The following is an 18,321-nucleotide window of genomic DNA, read 5'->3' on the forward strand; positions in this document are numbered from 1 at the left end:
TTTCACTGGTGTGACGGAGCTCTGTAGCTGAGTTCTTATGATACGAGAGCATCATCACACAAACCAGGCAAACTAAAAGTGTTCAGATAGAATGTTGTTTGTCACTTGGACTTTTTAAGAATTCTTACCAGACAAGTGGTTTGGAACAGACTTAGTCTCCCCAAAGAAGACACTCAGCTGGTCAGGAGTACTTGCTACTTCCTTATTATCAACGTTACTAGTGGGAACAAGGATGATGATTTTCACTGAATTTTACATTTGTATATTTTTCTAATTATTGACAAGAAGCGCGTACTATTTTGTAATGGGAAAATTCTTTAAGGTTTATCTCTGCTCTTCATTGGGGATATCTCACCTGCAGGAGTGTCAGCCTTGTTCCTCAATATTAAATTAGAATTTGATGAAAGAGAAAAGAAAGAAAGGAGAAAAAGATGGAAGGAAAGAGAGAAGGAAGAAAAGGAAAATTGGAAGAGAGGAAAAGTAAAGAAACTATTAGGTTTCCATACAGTTCTCAACCTTAACTAGGCCCCACTACCTCTTGGTAATCTTTCTATTCATCTCGTATTCACTCGCCCTGCAAACACCGGAGTGAGCCTCAACCAAGTCCAGCCAAACCCACCCAGGGCACAACTGCCTACCTGAGCCCAGCTCGCACTGGCGATCCTCAGGCTGTGCTAATTACATGGCTCTTGCCTTAAATCACTTTTCAGTGGAGGTGGGGGTGTGGTGGGAGGAGGATTGTTCTTCTGCAGCAAAAGCTAATTTATACAAGTGAGTCACATGTTTTCGAAATCTACGGTTCCTGGCAATTTTCCCATATTCCACAAGTTCTCCAACATTAACACACTCTGTGTTAGGGTGTGTTCTCAAAACTCAGAGAGGTTCTTCCGAGTGACCAGTGTTTTGTGTGTGTGTCTCATTACATATCAGGGCTTCAAATTCCAGTTACTCTTGGCAGGCTACAAAATCACACCTGGACTCAACGCCAGTCATCACCACTCACGTCTTTCTGTAGCCAGTGACAGGATCCCCTCCACAAATCTGTGTTGAATTCCTCTGTAATGTTGCAGAACCACAGAAGCTCCTACAGGTTTGAATGCTCCTTTGAAGAAAGACCCCATTCCTGTCACACTGACCAGCTTTAGATAGCCAAGATCACTTCCTAGCTTTGTAAATTTAGGCAAATTACTTAAGTGATTCTTTTTAAAAAATTTTTAATGTTTATGTATTTTTGAGAGAGAGAGAGGCAGAGTGTGACCAGAGGAGGAGCAGAAAGAGAGGAGACACAGACTCTGAAGCAGACTCCAGGTTCTGAGCTGTCAGGACAGAGCACGACTTGGGGCTCGAACTCACAAACTGTGAGATCATGACCTGAGCGGAAGTCGGAAGCTTAACTGAGCCACCCAGGTTCCCCCAGTTAAGTCACTTCTATTGGTTCTCAATGTCCTCACCCATAAGATGGGGATAAAAATAATAGTGCTTACCAAATAATGTTGTCAATGAAATTAATGAGCTAATAAAGGTAAACTACTTAGAACAGAATCTAGCATGTAGTAAAGTGTGTGATTGTCATTATTATTCCAGCTTCAGTATCTCTTTTCTCTTGTCTGGATCTTATCAGCCTTCTTTTCTATCTCTCTGCAGGGACCACAGGATGCTACGCTAACACACTGTTTCTTTCAGAGAAAACTAAGCAAACTCCAATCTTTTGGGAGTTCTTCAGGAATTCAGTGGTTGTGTTGCTTCAAATATAGTATAATGATTACAATGATTAAAGAAAAGTTGAGATTATTTTCTCTTCCAAATGATCAAGATTTTGCCAGTCACGCTTGTCCAAAGCCAATAATATTTTATCAAGTTAAAATTTAACAACAACAATTTGAAAAGATTTCAGAATTCTTTCAAGCCCTGTTCCCCGCAAATGTGACCTTGCCCTGAGCTGGCTGGGTGTGTGGGAAAGGACCGTCCGAGCTAAGTCAGTTCCAGCGACATGTGGGCTGGTGCAGGTGTGGAGAAGCCTCACAATCGAAGTGGATATTCATGCTAGCTAAGATATTTGTGAAACGCTTTAAAATATGTAGGGGAACTCCATGGGGCACATGGGTGGCTCAGTCAGTCGAGTGCCTGACTTCAGCTCAGGTCATGATCTCACATTTCGTGAGTTCAAGCCCCGTGTCGGGCTCTACGCTGGCAGCTTGGAGCCTGGAGCTTGCTTCAGATTCTGTGTCTCCCTCTCTCTCGGCCCCTCCCCTGCTTGTGCTCTGTCTCTCTCTCAAGAATAAACATTAAAGAAATTAAAAATAAAATAAAATATATAGGTGAACTCCAAAGAAAGAAAAAAAGCTTCCTAGGTGTTGAAGAAAAGTTTCCCAGGTGAACTGGGAAGAGCAGAGAAGCAGCAGCTGGAACATCCATGGCCTCAAGGGCCAGAAGTTTGACACCCCTCTTTCTCCCTCTTCCCCCCTCTGTCTCTCTCTCTCTCTCTCTCTCTCTCTCTCTCTCTCTCTCTCTCACACACACACACACACACACACACACACACACACACACACACACACACACTGGAGATACATGTGGCCCCGGGCTTATACCAGGCAGGAGTTGGAACTGACTCGAACTGACTCAGTTGCTTTTGTCCCTCCCGGTCACCTCCCCCCGCCCCCCCCCAAGTTCTGTGTTCTTAAGCTTTTATTATGTAATCTTTACCCCCAACGTGGGGCTCAAATTCATGACCCCGAGATCAAGAGTTGCATGCTCTTCCGAATGAGCCAGCTAGGAGCCCCAAAAAAGTTCTGCCGGATTCTTTTTCAAATCTCCTGTTCTTCATGGTGTGCTATCTTATCCCAGTGTCCAAGGAACCTGAAAGGATGCTCCTTGTGAGAAGGAACTAAAGTACTCCTGATCCAGGATCAGGGAAGCTTGTAGTTTGCTTGAGATGCTGGGTGAGGGTGGGGGTTGGGAGGGATGGGCAGGGGCAGAGGTGAGGAGAGCAGGTTCAAGACCAGAAATCAAAACTGCAAGGCTGAGTGGATGAAGTGTGAATTTATGCTCACAAGTTGGTGTTGGAATCCAAAACCAAAGAGGGGGGAGGAATCCAAAGATAATAAAAGTTCCATAAACACTCATCACTAACGTTGTTAGAAGAGTTGCAAATATCTTCTCCCAGATTGCGTGTTGTCTTTTATTATACAGAAGTTTTACATTCTAATGTGGTTGGATCTTTAATGGCTCGGGCTTTTTGTCTTCGTTAAGAAATCCTCCTGTACCATGATATCATAGAAACAATCTCATACAGTTTTTCCTAAAATGCTTAAAGTGTTCACAGTTAGGTTTTAAATCCAACTGCAATTCACTTTTGGATACAGTTTTGGATATGGTTTGAGGTGGGGATCTAATTTTAGCTTTTCCATGGGGATAGCTAATTGTTCCACAATTGTTGACTCAAAAGTTCTTTCCCTACAAACTTACGATGTCATGTTGGTTGTATACCAACTTATTCTACATACATGTGCCCATTTTCCCCCCCACTGGTTGACTTGTCTATCTCTCTGCCAAATTTACTTAATATATCTTTATAATAAAATTTAATATTTGGTCGTACAATTCCTCTCTTCTTGTTAAGAACTGAAGAGTCTGAGAATTTATCTCATTTGTGAGCGAACAAGTTAGCCTATTGCTGGTCCATGGAAACAAGCCCAAGACCTTGGAGGCTGATGGATCAGGAGGAAAGGACTTTAGCGCCTACAGTGTAGCAGCGGATAGTGTAAATTTCAGGTTCACCTCAGCTACCCTTGTCTCCAAGTCCCATGTGTGACCCAGAAGAACTGAAATCAGTTCTGCACACAGCACTGTGAGAAAACCAAGGTTAAGAAACCTGAACCGTTGGGGCATTGAGTGGGGGGCGAAGGGGGTTGGCTAACAAACCTACCCTTCCTTTTACCCGGGGAGAGAGATTTCGTAAATATCCTGTACCTCCGACAAATCTGCCCTATGCCCTGGAGGGAGACATTATCTCTGTCTTCCAAAGCGATTTGCTATACAAACATCCTTGAAAAGACAGTCCAAAGAAAATCTGTTAGTGCCTGTGCTCAGATGTGCAGAAAGACAAGACCCCAGGGGAACACTGTCCCCCAGCCTCTGTTCTTCTTCCCTACTATCTTGCTTCTTGGGGCCCTTTATTCTTCCATATGAATTTTATTTTATTTTATTTAAATGGCTTTTTTTTGAGAGAGAGAGAGTGTGTGTATGTTCACAAGTTGGGGAGGGGCAGAGAGAGAGGGAGAGAGAGAATCCCAAGCAGGCTCTGAGCTGTCAGCACAGAGCCTGACACGGGACTTGAACTCACAAACTGTGAGGTCATGACCTAAGCCAAAGTCAGCTGCTTAACTGACTGAGTCACCCAGGTGCTCCCTTCCATATCAATTTTAAAATCAATTTACAGGGCACCTGGGTGGCTCAGTCGGTTAAGCATCTAACTTCATCTCAGGTCATGATTTTGCAGTTCATGGGTTCAAGCCCCATGTTGGACTCTGTGCTGACAGCTCAGAGCCTGGAGCCTGTCTTTAGATTCTGTGTCTCCCTCTCTCTCTGCCTCTCCCCTCCTGTACTTTGTCTCTTTCTCTCTCTAAAATAAATAAACATTAAAAAATTAAAAAAAAGCAATTTGCATAGTTGTTTTGGATAAATTGTTCCAAATATAAATCTATACAAATCATTTTAAAGTATACTCTTAAAGACCACATATAAATAATATCTTATAAGTAATTAATAACTGTAATTATATGCATGAAAAGCAATTAACAGCGTTAAGTGAAAACTACAGGAGTTCCTGGCTGGCTCTGTCAGTAGGGCATGCGACTCTTGATTTCAGAGTCTGGTTTGAGCCCCACATTGGGTGTAGAGTTTACTTAAAAATAAAATCTTTTAAAAAATGAGAATAAATAAAGAGAAACTATAAATCAACAACAAAAATAGTTTTAAAAGCTAACAAAACAATAGAGGTAACTATAACAACAAAACAGAGAACCCTCTGGGATCTTGCAGAAGTTAATACAGAATAGCCTTGTAATCACATTTCTACAAAGTAGGGCACAAGGGACTCCCTGAAATTTAAGAACAAAACAAAACAAAAAATACAAAAACTGAACTTCTGTTGAATATAAAAACAAGCAAATGATAAATCCACAAAATGATAAAGTAAAATAAAGTATATAAATTAAAAAAAAATAAAAACAAGCAAATTCACAACACCGGAAAACCAAGAGACAGCTAACACACCCTACAATCTGAAGAAGTATCAGAAGAATTTTAGATTATAGAATAATCTGAGAGAATAAAACAAACATATTAAAATTAATTTTTAAAAGCTCAAAAGGCAAAAAGGGGAAACAAGAAGAAAAATTCAAAGGGAAAAATAACAGATTAGGAAAAGCTAACAAGAGATTAGTGAACTGGAAGACAGCTCTGAGGAAATTGCTGAGCTAGCAACCGAGATAAAGAAATGGAAAACAACACATGTATTCCTGAAATCATAAAGAAACTACAAATCACCAAGCACAAAAAAAGTCTTACAGGCGATCAAATAGTGAGCAAGATACAATCTCACCTACATGAAGTTCAAGAACAGGCAAAACTAATCCTATGACGTTAGCTGTTAGAATAGTGGTTATCTAGGGGGTTGGGGGTGGGGAGGGTGTGAGAGAAGGGGTCCTACTGAGAAGGGCACAAGTTACCCTTTCAGACCTTGGAAATGTTTTACACCTTCATGGTCACATGGTTGTATGAATATGTAAGAAGTCACTGAGCTGTACACTTAAGATTTTATGCATTTTATGTATATTATGCCTTATATTACACCTTAATAAAAGTACTTTTGGGGGACTTGGGTGGCTCAGCTGTTTAAGCTTCTGACTTCAGCTCAGGTCATGATCTCGTGGTTCATGGGTTCGAGTCCCCTATCTTGGCACAGAGCCCACTTTGGATCCTCTGTTTCCCTCTCTCTCTGCCCCTCCCCTCTCACTCTCTCTCACTCAAAAATAAATAAACATTTTAAAAAAGAATTTATTAAACAAATAAGTAAATAAAAATACTTTAAAAAAAGGCAATCAGATAAAAGGAGAAAAATTGCCTACAAAGGGAGGACAGCTCAATTAACAGAAACACAAAAACAGCCTAAATATAATTCAATGGGGACTTCAAAGTGCCAGGGAAAATAGACATCAACTTAGAGTCCTTTACCCAGCACAACTATCATTAACAAATGAAGGGGACTAAAGACAGCTCCAGGTCAAAACTAAAACCACCTCTAAAATGTGTGCTTCAGCAAGAAATCACATTAGCAAAATAGGTTAGTGAATATATATAAACATTAACTTTAAATAATAATTATTTTGAAGGGTTTTAAATATCAGGTGGGTTATACAGTAGACACACACACATGTGTACACACATAAATGATGCATGACAAGGTTATTCGCTGCTGTGTTGTTCAAAATAACAACATTAGACACAACCTCAATATTCATCCATACATCAAAATACTATTTGGCCAATAATTTTTTTGAGTATAGCATAGAATAAATGTATTTCCATATAAATCAGATTTTTCTGACTCATTAGCAACTATAACATGTTAGTTGGTTATAATAATGAAAATGGATTTTTAAAAAAAATTTTTAATTTTATTTATTTATTTATTTATTTATTTATTTATTTTTGAGAGACAGAGAGAGACAGTGTGAGCAGGGGAGGGTCAGAGAAAGAAGGAGGTACAGAATCTGAAGCAGGCTCCAGGCTCTGAGCTGTCAGCACAGAGCCTGATGCGGGGCTCGAACCCATGAACCATGAAATCATGACCTGAGCCGAAGCCTGTCGTTTAACCGACTGAGCCACACAGGCGCCCCAAAAATGCATTTTTCACACTTTCATACACTCCATCTACAGGGAAGAAATGAGTAATTGCAAACATTAAAACACAGGGGCGCCTGGATGCCTCCGGTGGTAGAGCATTGCTAACCTTGATTCGGGGTCATGAGTTCAAGCCCCGCATTGGGCAGAGAAACTGCTTTAAAAAACTTTCACAATTGCTCAGTTAAAAAAAGTTGCAGGACAGAGTGTACAATGTCCTACCATTTGGATCAAGTGAAAACAAAAGAATCCATCACATAATTGTTTTATATACAAGAGCTCTAGAAGAATAAACTCGAAACTGGCAAAGGTGATTGCCTTCATGCAGAGGAAATGACTGCCTGTGAATACTGATACACCAGAGACATTTCACTCTCTATACAACCTTTTCTATCTTGTGAATTTTTTTTTGTTTGAATATATTATCTAAGCAAGAATTAAATGTCCTGTGTTGTTTGAGTAGAGGCTATAGATAGTAACTTCAGACATGTTTAAGGAGATGTACATGTTAAGATTTTAAGAGTAGCCATGGGTCTCCTGGGTGGCTCAGTCAGTTAAGTATCCGGCTTCAGATCAGGTCATGATCTCACGATTCAGGGGTTCAAGCCCCGAGTCAGGCTCTGTGCCGACAGCTCAGAGCCTGGAGCTTGCTTCAGATTCTGTGTCTCCCTCTCTCTCTGCCCCCCTCCCGCTCACTCTCTGTCTCTCAAAATAAAATAAAGACATAAAAAAAAAAAGAGTAGACACACACACACACACACACACACACACACACACGGAATTGAACATACAGCTAAAATGGCACAGGACACAAAGAGGGGTAAAACAAATTATCTTGAGCCAAAACAACAACAACAACAACAGTAATACTGACAATAATACTTAACACTTTGCTCAAGTGTTTTTACTTAACACTTTAAAAAAAAACTGATTTGAGAGTCATATGTTTCCTTCTCTGTGAACTGTCTTTCCACGCATTTGCCCTCTTTTCTATGAGATTATTGATCTTTTTTGTTACTGATATCCAAGGGCTCTTTGTACATTAGGGAGAAAAGCCCTTTGTGATAGAAGTTGTAAGTATTTTTGCCCAGTTTGTCACAGATTTTATTTAATGCGGGCAGGTTTCAATCCTTTCTTATGAGTCTTAGAAAGGCTTTTCTCATCCCAAGGTTGCAAAAGAATCAATCCCATATTTTCTCCCAACATCTCCCTTGGTCCTCTGTGAATTTCATTCCCGAGGGCAAACTTTTCTTACAGGCAAGAGCAGTAGTGAGTATATCTGCCTGTCAGTCCATGGGCCCTGATGTCCTTTGTGTGATTGTAGTTAATAAATTTCTCCTGAAATCTTCAATTTCTCCCTATTCACCCATTAGTGTCCTGTATGACCTAGACAATTGAAAAACATCAACAGCGAGTTTGAAAAATAATTTGGTTTCATTCCCATTAGAGGTAAGGGAATTGAGGTTAAGAGATGTTAAGAAGCATCTCACGGTTAGAAGGTGATGGGGTTGGAATCGAAACTCAGGTTGTTGCTACGGAGTCACAACCTTAACCCCAAAGGTCATAGTGGGTGCAACCTAGAAATATTAATTTTCTTCTCTCTTTAAAGAAAGATAGGGAGACGGAGGGAGGCAAATCATGAGAGACTCTTGAATACTGAAAACAAACTGAGGGCTGAGGAGGGAGGGGGATAGAGGTGGGGGGTGATGGTCATGAAGGGGGGTATTTGTGGGGAAGAGCACTGGGTGATATATGGAAACCAACTTGGCAATAAACTATTAATAAAAAAATTAAAAAATAATACTTAAAAATTGCTGTCAATATCTGGAAAATGAGGGCAGCAGAAAGATAAGTGATTTTCTAAAACAGACTTACTAACACTAAAAGGGGGAATTATGAATTTATAGTTTATAAATCTAGTTTGTTCATTATCCACTGACAGTAATACTTAACACTTTGCAATTCACAGTGTTCTCACAAAGATCACATCATATTCCTCTTTCAACAGGAGGTATTTTAGCTGTGAAAATAGCATTTGTCGTATAGTAGATGAGAGGAGAAATGCCGTACGTACAATGTTACTCATTGCTATTGTATGAGCAAGGAACCGGAAACAGCTTTAATGTCCTTCTTCCAACTAAAGGACTGAAAAGCTGAGCAGAACAACGTGTGTATCGTGCTACCATTTGTGAGCAAATGCATATCTCAACGTCTCTATCACCCTGAGTTTCTAAATTCAGAAGATGGTCTTTTCAATATTTTTTTCATCATTGATATAGTAAAGACTCTCACATTTAAGACATATACCTTGGCCACAGGCTCAGGGTCTGTTTCATTCACAAGGTCAGTCCATTCACCTGCAACCCTACTTCTTTATTCTTTTAGGTGTCCTTTCATCAGCACGCCTCTGGCTTGTGAGGGGACTGGTGATTCTCAAAGCAGAACAACCCTTTAATCTTATTTTTTATATTGCTGATAAAGATGATATTGATGATAGAGCACAACATTGACCAAACACTATGACTTCACAGACTTCTTTCAGAATTTCTTTCTTTGTTTTGTGAAATTGATTTTTGTTGCTTGCTACACAAATGCATACTGTAAGACAGATTTCATGGTATTACACAATTTGGCAGCCCTCTGTCCAGCGGCCTTTCTGCACAAGTTGCTAAATGCATACTCTCTGAACAGACATACAACGTAGATCTCAATGACACCATGCTCATTTAAATCTCTTGATATCTTATCTACAAACATCATGGTGGCAATTCCGTTTATACACCAGAGTACACACCATCTGACGGAAGATTGTCATATTTCCTGACTTGTGGATCCATCCACCATGTGACTGGTCCATTCAAGCAAAGCCTTCCTTGGGTCTCTTTGTGGATTCTTGCACCTCATTCACATTCCTCTCTTTCTCTGTTGGTCTTCATAACTCAACTTTGTTCCATAACAGCCAAGTAATCTATTAAAAGAAATCACTACAGGTGTGCCTGGCTGGGTCAGTTGGTAGAGCATATGACTCTTGGTCTTAGGATCATGAGTTCAAGCTTCATGTTGGGCACTGAGTTTACTTAAAAAAAAAAAATCACTAAAATCCTTAAGGTGTGGCAAGTCACCTTTTTTGTACCATTGGCGCCCAAGAGAATTGGGAGCAGCGCCCCTTCATTCAAGGTTGACAAAAGCTACAAATGCCACCTAAGATTGCTTACCAGGAACTCCTGTTCCTTCTGGGGAGGCTGGACTCCACCAGTCTTGCAACATTCTGTGTAACACTGGATACATCAATTCATCCCTCTTCTTCTTTTTTTTAATGATTATTCATTTATTTTGAGAGAGCGTGAGAAAGGGGAAGGGGCAGAGAGAGAGGGAGACAGAGGATCTGAAGCAGGCTCCAGGCTCTGAGCTGTCAGCACAGAGCCCAATACTGGGCTCGAACTCATGAACCATGAGATCATGACCTGAGCCAAAGTCAGACGCTTAACTGACTGAGCCACCCAGGTGCCTCAATTCATCCTTCTTCTTAACTGAGCCCCACTGTCATTCAGCCGATGACTTTTTCATTATGGAGGGCAGAGCAAGGGCAGGCAAACTGGCTGATGTTAGCTAATTCACGGCTCTTAGAAAGAATAGTCTGAGCAGCACCCTCCTCCACTCCTGTCAAGTATTCTTGCCAAAAAATAAAATCTGAATCAGATCATGCCTCTCCATCCTCTGTACCACTTCACAGCAAATGTGAGGCACAGAGAAATGTGTTCAATACACCATGATGAGGCAACTAGCAAAATCCAAAATATGGGAACTCCTACAGGGCAAATGATTTCGTCAGTGGGAACAAATTACATAAAGGAGAAAAAAAAAGATGAAGGATTTATAGATGAAAAGATATTGAAGAAAGTGTAGATAGAGAAAGGAACCGTAAACATCTTTAGCTGTGGCAATGAGACAGCTATGGGTGCAAGTAAGGAGTCCTGTCTTTTATGGTACTATTTACAGATGCAAGGGCAGGTCTGGGATTTGCTTCAGAATGGGACGTGAGAAGGCTGTGGATGGAAGCAGATTAGCCACGGATGGAAAACTGGCCACGAGTGGAGCTCAGCATGGGACACTCAGAGGTCCACTGTGCTAATTCTTTATATATGTTGAATTATCCATAGTAAGTTTTTAGGAAAAAGATTGGGTTAAAGTTAGATGTTAAAGTCACCAAAGGTTCCGGGCAGTTGTTTGAAGAGGAGGTGTGCAGAGTGGATCAGAAGAAGCGCAGCTGGTGACCTGAGTGGGGAAAAACTGACTTGGGGCTGAGCCGCATCGAATGCAATCTGAGTCCCCGAAGGAGGAAGGTTTAAGTAGACAGGTGGTAACCGAGCGTCAGAGCTTGGGAGAGGTCTGGAGTCCTACACTTGAGGACAATTACACCCATGAGCACAGAGAAGCTTTCAAGAGGGCAGAGAATCAGTGATTACACTTTAAGGAATGAACCACCTTGGGGTTCAGAAGGAAAAAAGCATAAAAGGAAGTCAGCTGAGCCAGCAAGGCAGATAATTAGCCCAAGCCTCCACTTCGAGTTTACGTTAATTTTACTAAATGATAGGAGCCCTTGTCAGACAGACGAGCCGCATTTCACTCTTGCCACCCAGAGATTTTCTTTTAGTTTTCTTTCCCGGTAAAGTAGCTCAGAACAATGTATTTTAAGGACATAATCCGGCTCATCATCTCTGAACTGCAACCGAACTTCCCTCTGGAAGTTTCACCCTGACATTTTGAAATGGTTTCAAGGGCTACTTGGACTTGGAACTGGCTCTTTGGTCTGTGTGCCCAACTCCATTCGGTACCATGTTGGGGCCACACACCTAAGCTCTTCTAACCGGGTTAACCATTTTAACCCGGATGGGATGAGACAGGGCAACAGTTCTTTCTTTCACTGTGTATTTTCAAGGACGGACAAAGGGGGGCCAGGTCAGAAGAAACCTGGCCCCGGAACACTGCTCACCATCCTGGTGCCCATGTTCTGGTCCTGGAGGCTCAGTCCGAGGGTCTCCCCTCTCCAGACAGTTGTCTCCTCCGGTTCATGCCAGTAGTTACTGCACTCTGCTCACATGGGGAAGTCTATGGGATGCAGATATTTTAAATGTTTATTTTTTTAATGTTTATTCATTTTTGAGAGACAGAGACAGAGAACTGTGGAACAGGGGCAGATAGAGGGAGACACAGAATCTGAAGCAAGCTCCAGGCTCCGAGCTGTCAGCACAGAGTCCGACTGGGGCTCAAACCTCAAGATCATGGCCTAAGCCCAAGTTGGCGCTTAACTGGTGCCTCAGAAGTGATAATACTCTAAACTTTGAGGCTCACCTGCCTTAGAGACACATGCTTTCGATGGTTGTTCTTTTACACAAATGTGCTGGGAGCAAGGCTGGAGCAAAGGATGATGCAGGGAAATAAGCTGCAAATAACCTCCCAGAACGAAACTGTTTTGAACAAAAATGGTAGGGATTTAAATTTGGTAGTTTTGAAAAGACAAGTCCAAAAGGGGTGTTACAGAACAGCTGGAACAGTTTGCTATTGCGGTTCTGCACATATTACCGCAATGATCTGTGTACAAGTGTCCTTCTCTGCTAGACTAAGTCCTAGATGAGGAAGGAAAGGGTGTGACCAGTATCCAGACAAGGGGCTGGCTCACAGCAGGAGTCTAACATGACTCCGTGAACCTATGAATGGATGCACAAATAGCTCTAAGGATTTGGTCTTTTTAGAACATAGAAATTATACCGCAAAACCTTGGATTGCAAGTAACTTGTTCTGCAAGATGAGAAAACAATTCTGATAAATTTTAACTTGAGAAACGAATGATGTCTTGCAATACAAGTGGTGACGCCAAATGTCCCATGATCACAACCGGGCCAATGGTTCTTAAAGTCACTTTGATATCTGAGTGCTCTGGATTAAAAAGTGTTTACAGAATGAATTCTGCTCTCAAACCAAGGTTTTACTGCAAATGTGATTTAGATGCTATCCTTTCAAAATTCCTCCAAAGTAGGACATACACATTTGTTCCATCACTAAAAGCATTTATCTTATTTGTTTATTTTAAGGGTTTTTTTTTGGAATCTCTACACCCAACATAGGGCTTGAACCCATGACCCCAAGATCAAGAGTCTCATGCTCTTCCACTGAGTCAGCCAGGCGCCCAAAAGCATTTTTTTTTTAAGCCAAGAGTTTCCAAGGTCAGAAAAGAACAACTTTCCCATGCTAGTATGATGACTGAGGTAAATTGATGAGATAATGAAAGGCACACCCATTTTTTTCTTAAAGAGTAACAGCTGTTATTTCAGAGCCCACAAAGAAAGTAAGCCCTCCTGCCAAGTCAGTCTTTCAGACCAAACCTGGGATCTGTCCCTTCTGGGCACCAAGAGAAAAGGATGCCACCACTCCCCTCAAATCAGACCGCTTTCCTCAAGCAGGTGTAGCTGTGACCGTGTTCAGTCCTGATCTTCCCCTCAGTCCCCTGCAGGTTTCCGGGCACCACAGGCCCGATGGCTGTGCCTTGCTTGTCCCCAGTTTGAGAAGACACCCTTCAGGATGCGAGGCAAGGCAGGATTTGAACACAGGCTGCCTGCCCCTCTTTGGTACCAAGTGTGTCCCCCCCCATTTCCGACGCTAGCTCATTAAGAGGACCCCTGAAGCACTCTGCCAAAGAGAATTGCCAACGATTTATTGTTGCTGATAGTCTTCCACATATAGATTTGGAGAAGGAAATGACCTCAGACATCATTTAATAAAATCTTTTAATTTAAAAACTGACATGGGGAGCCTGGGTGGCTCAGGTAAGGGTTCGACTCTTGCTTTTGGCTCAGGTCACGATCTCATGGTTAATGAGATTGAGCCCTGCTTTGGGCTCTGTGCTCCCAGCCCAGAACCTGCTTGGGATTCTCTCTCTCCCTTTCTTTGCCCTCCCCTGTTCACACTCCCTCTCTCTCTCTCTCTAAATAAAGAAATAAACATTAAAAAATAATAAGAAATCAAAACTGACAAAATTATCACCTGAAGTCCACGGTCTGCATTAGAGTTCACTCTTGATGTTGTACACTGTGTGGATGTGGACAAACGTAGAACACATATGGCCACCGTTAGAGTGTCATACAGAGTATTTTCACTTTCCTTAAAATCCTGTGTGCTGCACTTATTCAGTGCTCCCCTATCACCCCTGGCAACCAATGCTCTTTTGTCTCCACAGTCTGGGTGATAATATACCAGTGTAGTTCCCTCAGTTATGACAAATGTACCGCTATGCTGGGGATGTTGATGATGGGGGAGGCTACTTACGTGGGGGAGTGGGGGCAGGGGGATGGGGTATTTCTATACCTTCTCAGTTTCCTGTGAACCTAGAATTGCCCTTAAAAACAAAAAAAGGCTTTTAAAATAACAAAATTGAGACTTTGAGAGGTTACATGTGTTGACCAAGGTTTGAAGATGAGTCACAGCAGACCATGGTTAGAACCCACGGAGGTCTTATGTTGCAAGCTTCACGCACCACACATTAGGCTGGCTGGCATATCATAACATGAAAAACCCATAAAATATTTAGTGTGCATACCTGGTGTGTTATTTCGTTTATTTTCTAGAAAATTTTTCAAATATTTATTTGTTTATTTTTGAAAGAGATACAGAGAGCAAGCGTGAGCAGGGGAGGAGCAGAGAGAGAGGGAGACATGGAATCCCCAAAGCAGGCTCCAGGCTCTGAGCTGTTAGCACAGAGCTCGACCCGGGGCTCAAACTCACGAACTGCGGAGATTACAGTCTTAGCTGAAGTCGGACGCTTAACCGACTGAGCCACCCAGGCGCCCCCATGGTGTGTTATTTCTTAGAAATACAAGTAACAAATAGAGTTGGGGGACCTCCTCCGGGTCCAGGTGAATCACCAGCCCACGTGAGTGGCAGAGAAGTGAGGGTATGTCCCAAAATGCACATCTAGGATGTGTTTTTACCACCCCCGCCCCCGCCCCCGCCCCCCAAACCCACACACATGCCCCAGCACTTCTATACTTTGTTGGTGCCTCGTAGCCCTTCTCCTGCATCTTCAGCTCTCCTCCCCCCACAGAGGCCACGCAGCCATTCCTCCCTCTTCCAGGAGGCGGTCTCTGTGCAGAACGGATCCCTCTCTCACACTTCTGAAGCAAGTGCTTTGCAAATAATTCCGTGAGAGAATCTGCAAGCATTAGTTACTCCCTAGCCCTCCAGTTAGACTGTGAGCATCATCCCAGGACGGTGGGTCTCTACCACCTTTCTATTTCCAGAAACCAACTCCAGGATGGGGTATAGTTTACAAGCTCTGAAAACTGCAGAGAGGATATAGATTTTATTTCTAGAGTACAGCTTGAGACTACCAAACATTATAAAACAAAAATACATAACAGCTATAATAAAGCCACTGACAAAATGTATCGAATGTTATAGATTTAAGAGTTCTGATAGGGCACAAACTATGGATCACAAAGACATAAAAACATTTTTCACTTTACTTTAGAAAAATGCCAATAGGATTGTAATTTTTCATTGTTCTGAAACTGTTAGTAACCATTTAGGTTAGTAATAAGAAAAATAACGGGCAATCATTTGCTTTAAAAATAGAGAATCACATATAATATATAAAGTATATGCGAAACAGTGTGGTCCTGACTCACAGATGCTCAAAGGGAGTAATTCTGGATGGTTGTAAGGCCACAGGTTATGAGAAGAATAGAAGGCACAGGTTACATGTAAACCTGAAACGGAAATCTAATAGCTTTAGATTTTAATCACATATGATAAAGGCAAAAAAGCAAAGTCAGGTAAATAGTTAAAGCCTATAGTCTTTGTGCCTCAGTACCAAAAATTACACTAACATGTACCAAAGCAAACAACTGTACAATAAAGAACTTCGCAGTTTCAAATAACCAATTTTTAAATTAAAGACTTAGAGAGGTAAAATGAATGTTAACGTGCTGAACAAAGATGATTAGGCTGTAAAAGATGATTAGCATGTAAACACTGTATAATACTGTATTATTACAACTAAAAAGTTTTAGGTTGAAAATTTTATCTTTCTACGTTATCTTTTGCTCTACATTATAGGTTCCTGTTTTTAGAAAACACGAACAGGACATTCATATTTTATTTTATAAGCAATTGATAGAAATGTAAATATACATATACCTAAAAAGTGGTTATCCTATGATATGAGAGCCCAGAATTTAAGAATTGTATAGGCTTTCTAGTGATTTTGAATATGCATAAAGAGAATGATAGAAGACACACTTATTATTTATTTTAACTAAAGCATATGAATTACAATACAGCTTTGAAAGTGAGCTATATTTAAAATCTTCGTTTTTAAAATCAGATAATGCCCAGGCTTAACCTTTTAATTGGAATTAAATTTAATTGGTTTGTTGGGTTTTCTTTATTTGCCTTAAAGGTAAAAAATAGAACAATGAGAAATGTAGGTCTACTAAAAAAATATATAAATACTTATAGCAACCGTTTAAATCATTTGGGCCTCAAAAATATCGCTTAGTTCATCAGGTTTAGCTCAATTGTAATTATGCCCATGGCTGAAATATTTTACTCTGCCTTTGGTTGCAGGTTGTACTTTTGTGGCTGGAAAAAATGTTCTTCAAGAGCACTGACTAGTTCATTTAGTTCCTTCTTCAGCTGCTCAGGATCACTGGAAAATAAGGGAGAAATTTCCAGATCAGTGGATTATTCCAAAGCATATTTTAGGTTTTCCCCACATGGAAAAGTAACATTGAAATTTAACCTTAAGAGGAAGGCTAAATCAGACAACATAGAACTCCAGTGACTTAAGCACAAGAATGCATCTGGTGACTTGGACAAAAAACAAAACCTGTAAGACAATATCCATTATTCCCCCCCCCCCCCCCCCGAGGCTTTCCCAAGGTCTCTACTAGAAAAAAAATCGTCCCTCTACATGTCCTAAAAGAATTTTTAAGAAACACAATTTTTGCTTTAGCTTCCCTGAAAGATCTGCAAAGTTTGAAGCTGACAGTGCAAAGAGAACTTTTATAACTTCTGTTGTCATTCAATCCTGTTAAACTTTTACAAATGACACCTCTGTTAAGTCCTTGGTCTCCCGGGATAGGAATGTTCCTGATCCTGTTTGCCTTCAAAATACGGGAAGCTACGTGGCAGAGAATGGGAGCCTCCTAGTGGGCTTGCTAATCACACACCAGGCACTTAGTCCTTCAGCTTTTCTCATTATTCTACCTCCTGGGTCAGAACTAAAGTATAAACGAAAATCCAGGGAACTAATTCCCTCCAAGGAAATCAAACTTTCAAGCATACAGACAACACTCATTTATATGCAAATAACTGGAAGGTAGATAATGATAAAATGAACTTGTGATCAGACAGGCTCCCCGTAGCTCCTGTTGGGGTCAGGCTCCTAGCACAGTGTATTTACAGAAGTACTTAAACCAAAAAGCGGAATTAAAAAACCCAAATCCTTCAATTCAAACGTACATTACTTCATAACTGACTGTCTTCGGGGCGCCTGGGTGGTTCAGTCGGTTAAGTGTCAGACTTTGGCTCAGGTCATGATCTCACAGTTTGTGGGTTTGAGCCTTGCATCGGGCTCTGAGCCTGGAGCCTGTCCTCGGATTCTGTGTCTCCCTCCCTCTCTTTCTGACCCTGCCCTGCTTATGCGGTCTCTCTCACTCTTAAGAGTAAATAATAAAAACATTAAAAAAAAAATAATTGACAGTCTTCAATATATGCAACTTTGTTTAAATGGACATGGCAATTCTTATAATTAGTTAAGTTCATTTTTACGTTGTGAGAGCTACCCAGTGCAACTAAAACAACCCATTTTATTGCAGACATGAATTCTGGCTCTATCACCAGCTGTCTGCCCTTGGGCAAGTGGCATAGCCTCTCAAAGGCCCAGGTTTCTCATTTGTAAAATTGAGATAAAGACTTTATCTTCTCAAGAGAGTTGTTGTGTAGATTGAGATAAATTATATAAAGCAATTAGCACAGAACCTGGCCCAAAAACCTCAATAAATGTAGCTATCATTAAAATTATTTTTATCCCCACGGGTAATATATAAAGTAATTATGCTTCATAAATACACATGAATCACACTGGTTGTTATTTCCCTCTCCAGAAATGTGTTTTGAAGAAAACAACATTTCTCAGGAAGGCACACAACTAACAATTAGTGGGGTTGTTTTCCCCCAAAGAACATACTTAAAATTAAACTCACCAGTGAATACACAAATATAAATATATAAATACAGTGTATATCTCCTACTGGTTTTGTTTCTTGGTAGAAGATTGCCTGACATAATTGTTACATAAATTGTGATATGGTAATCGAGTATCTTATTCTAAGGAATTCATTAGAGTATCCCTGTTCA

General features: G+C 40.9%; 1 protein-coding gene across 1 annotated transcript in view; it reads right to left on the reverse strand.

Moving 5' to 3' along the window:
* Positions 1-15,243: 15,243 nt before the first annotated feature.
* PGM2 (phosphoglucomutase 2) overlaps positions 15,244-18,321 on the reverse strand; it is a 36,218-nt gene continuing 33,140 nt past the window's right edge. The window contains exon 14 of the mRNA XM_029947510.1: positions 15,244-16,609. Within this exon, the coding sequence (XP_029803370.1) occupies positions 16,507-16,609 (103 nt within the window). The 3' untranslated portion in view covers positions 15,244-16,506. The remainder of the gene's footprint in view (positions 16,610-18,321) is intronic.

The sequence above is a fragment of the Suricata suricatta genome, chromosome 1 (assembly GCF_006229205.1).
Source record: "Suricata suricatta isolate VVHF042 chromosome 1, meerkat_22Aug2017_6uvM2_HiC, whole genome shotgun sequence".
NCBI lineage: Eukaryota > Metazoa > Chordata > Mammalia > Carnivora > Herpestidae > Suricata > Suricata suricatta.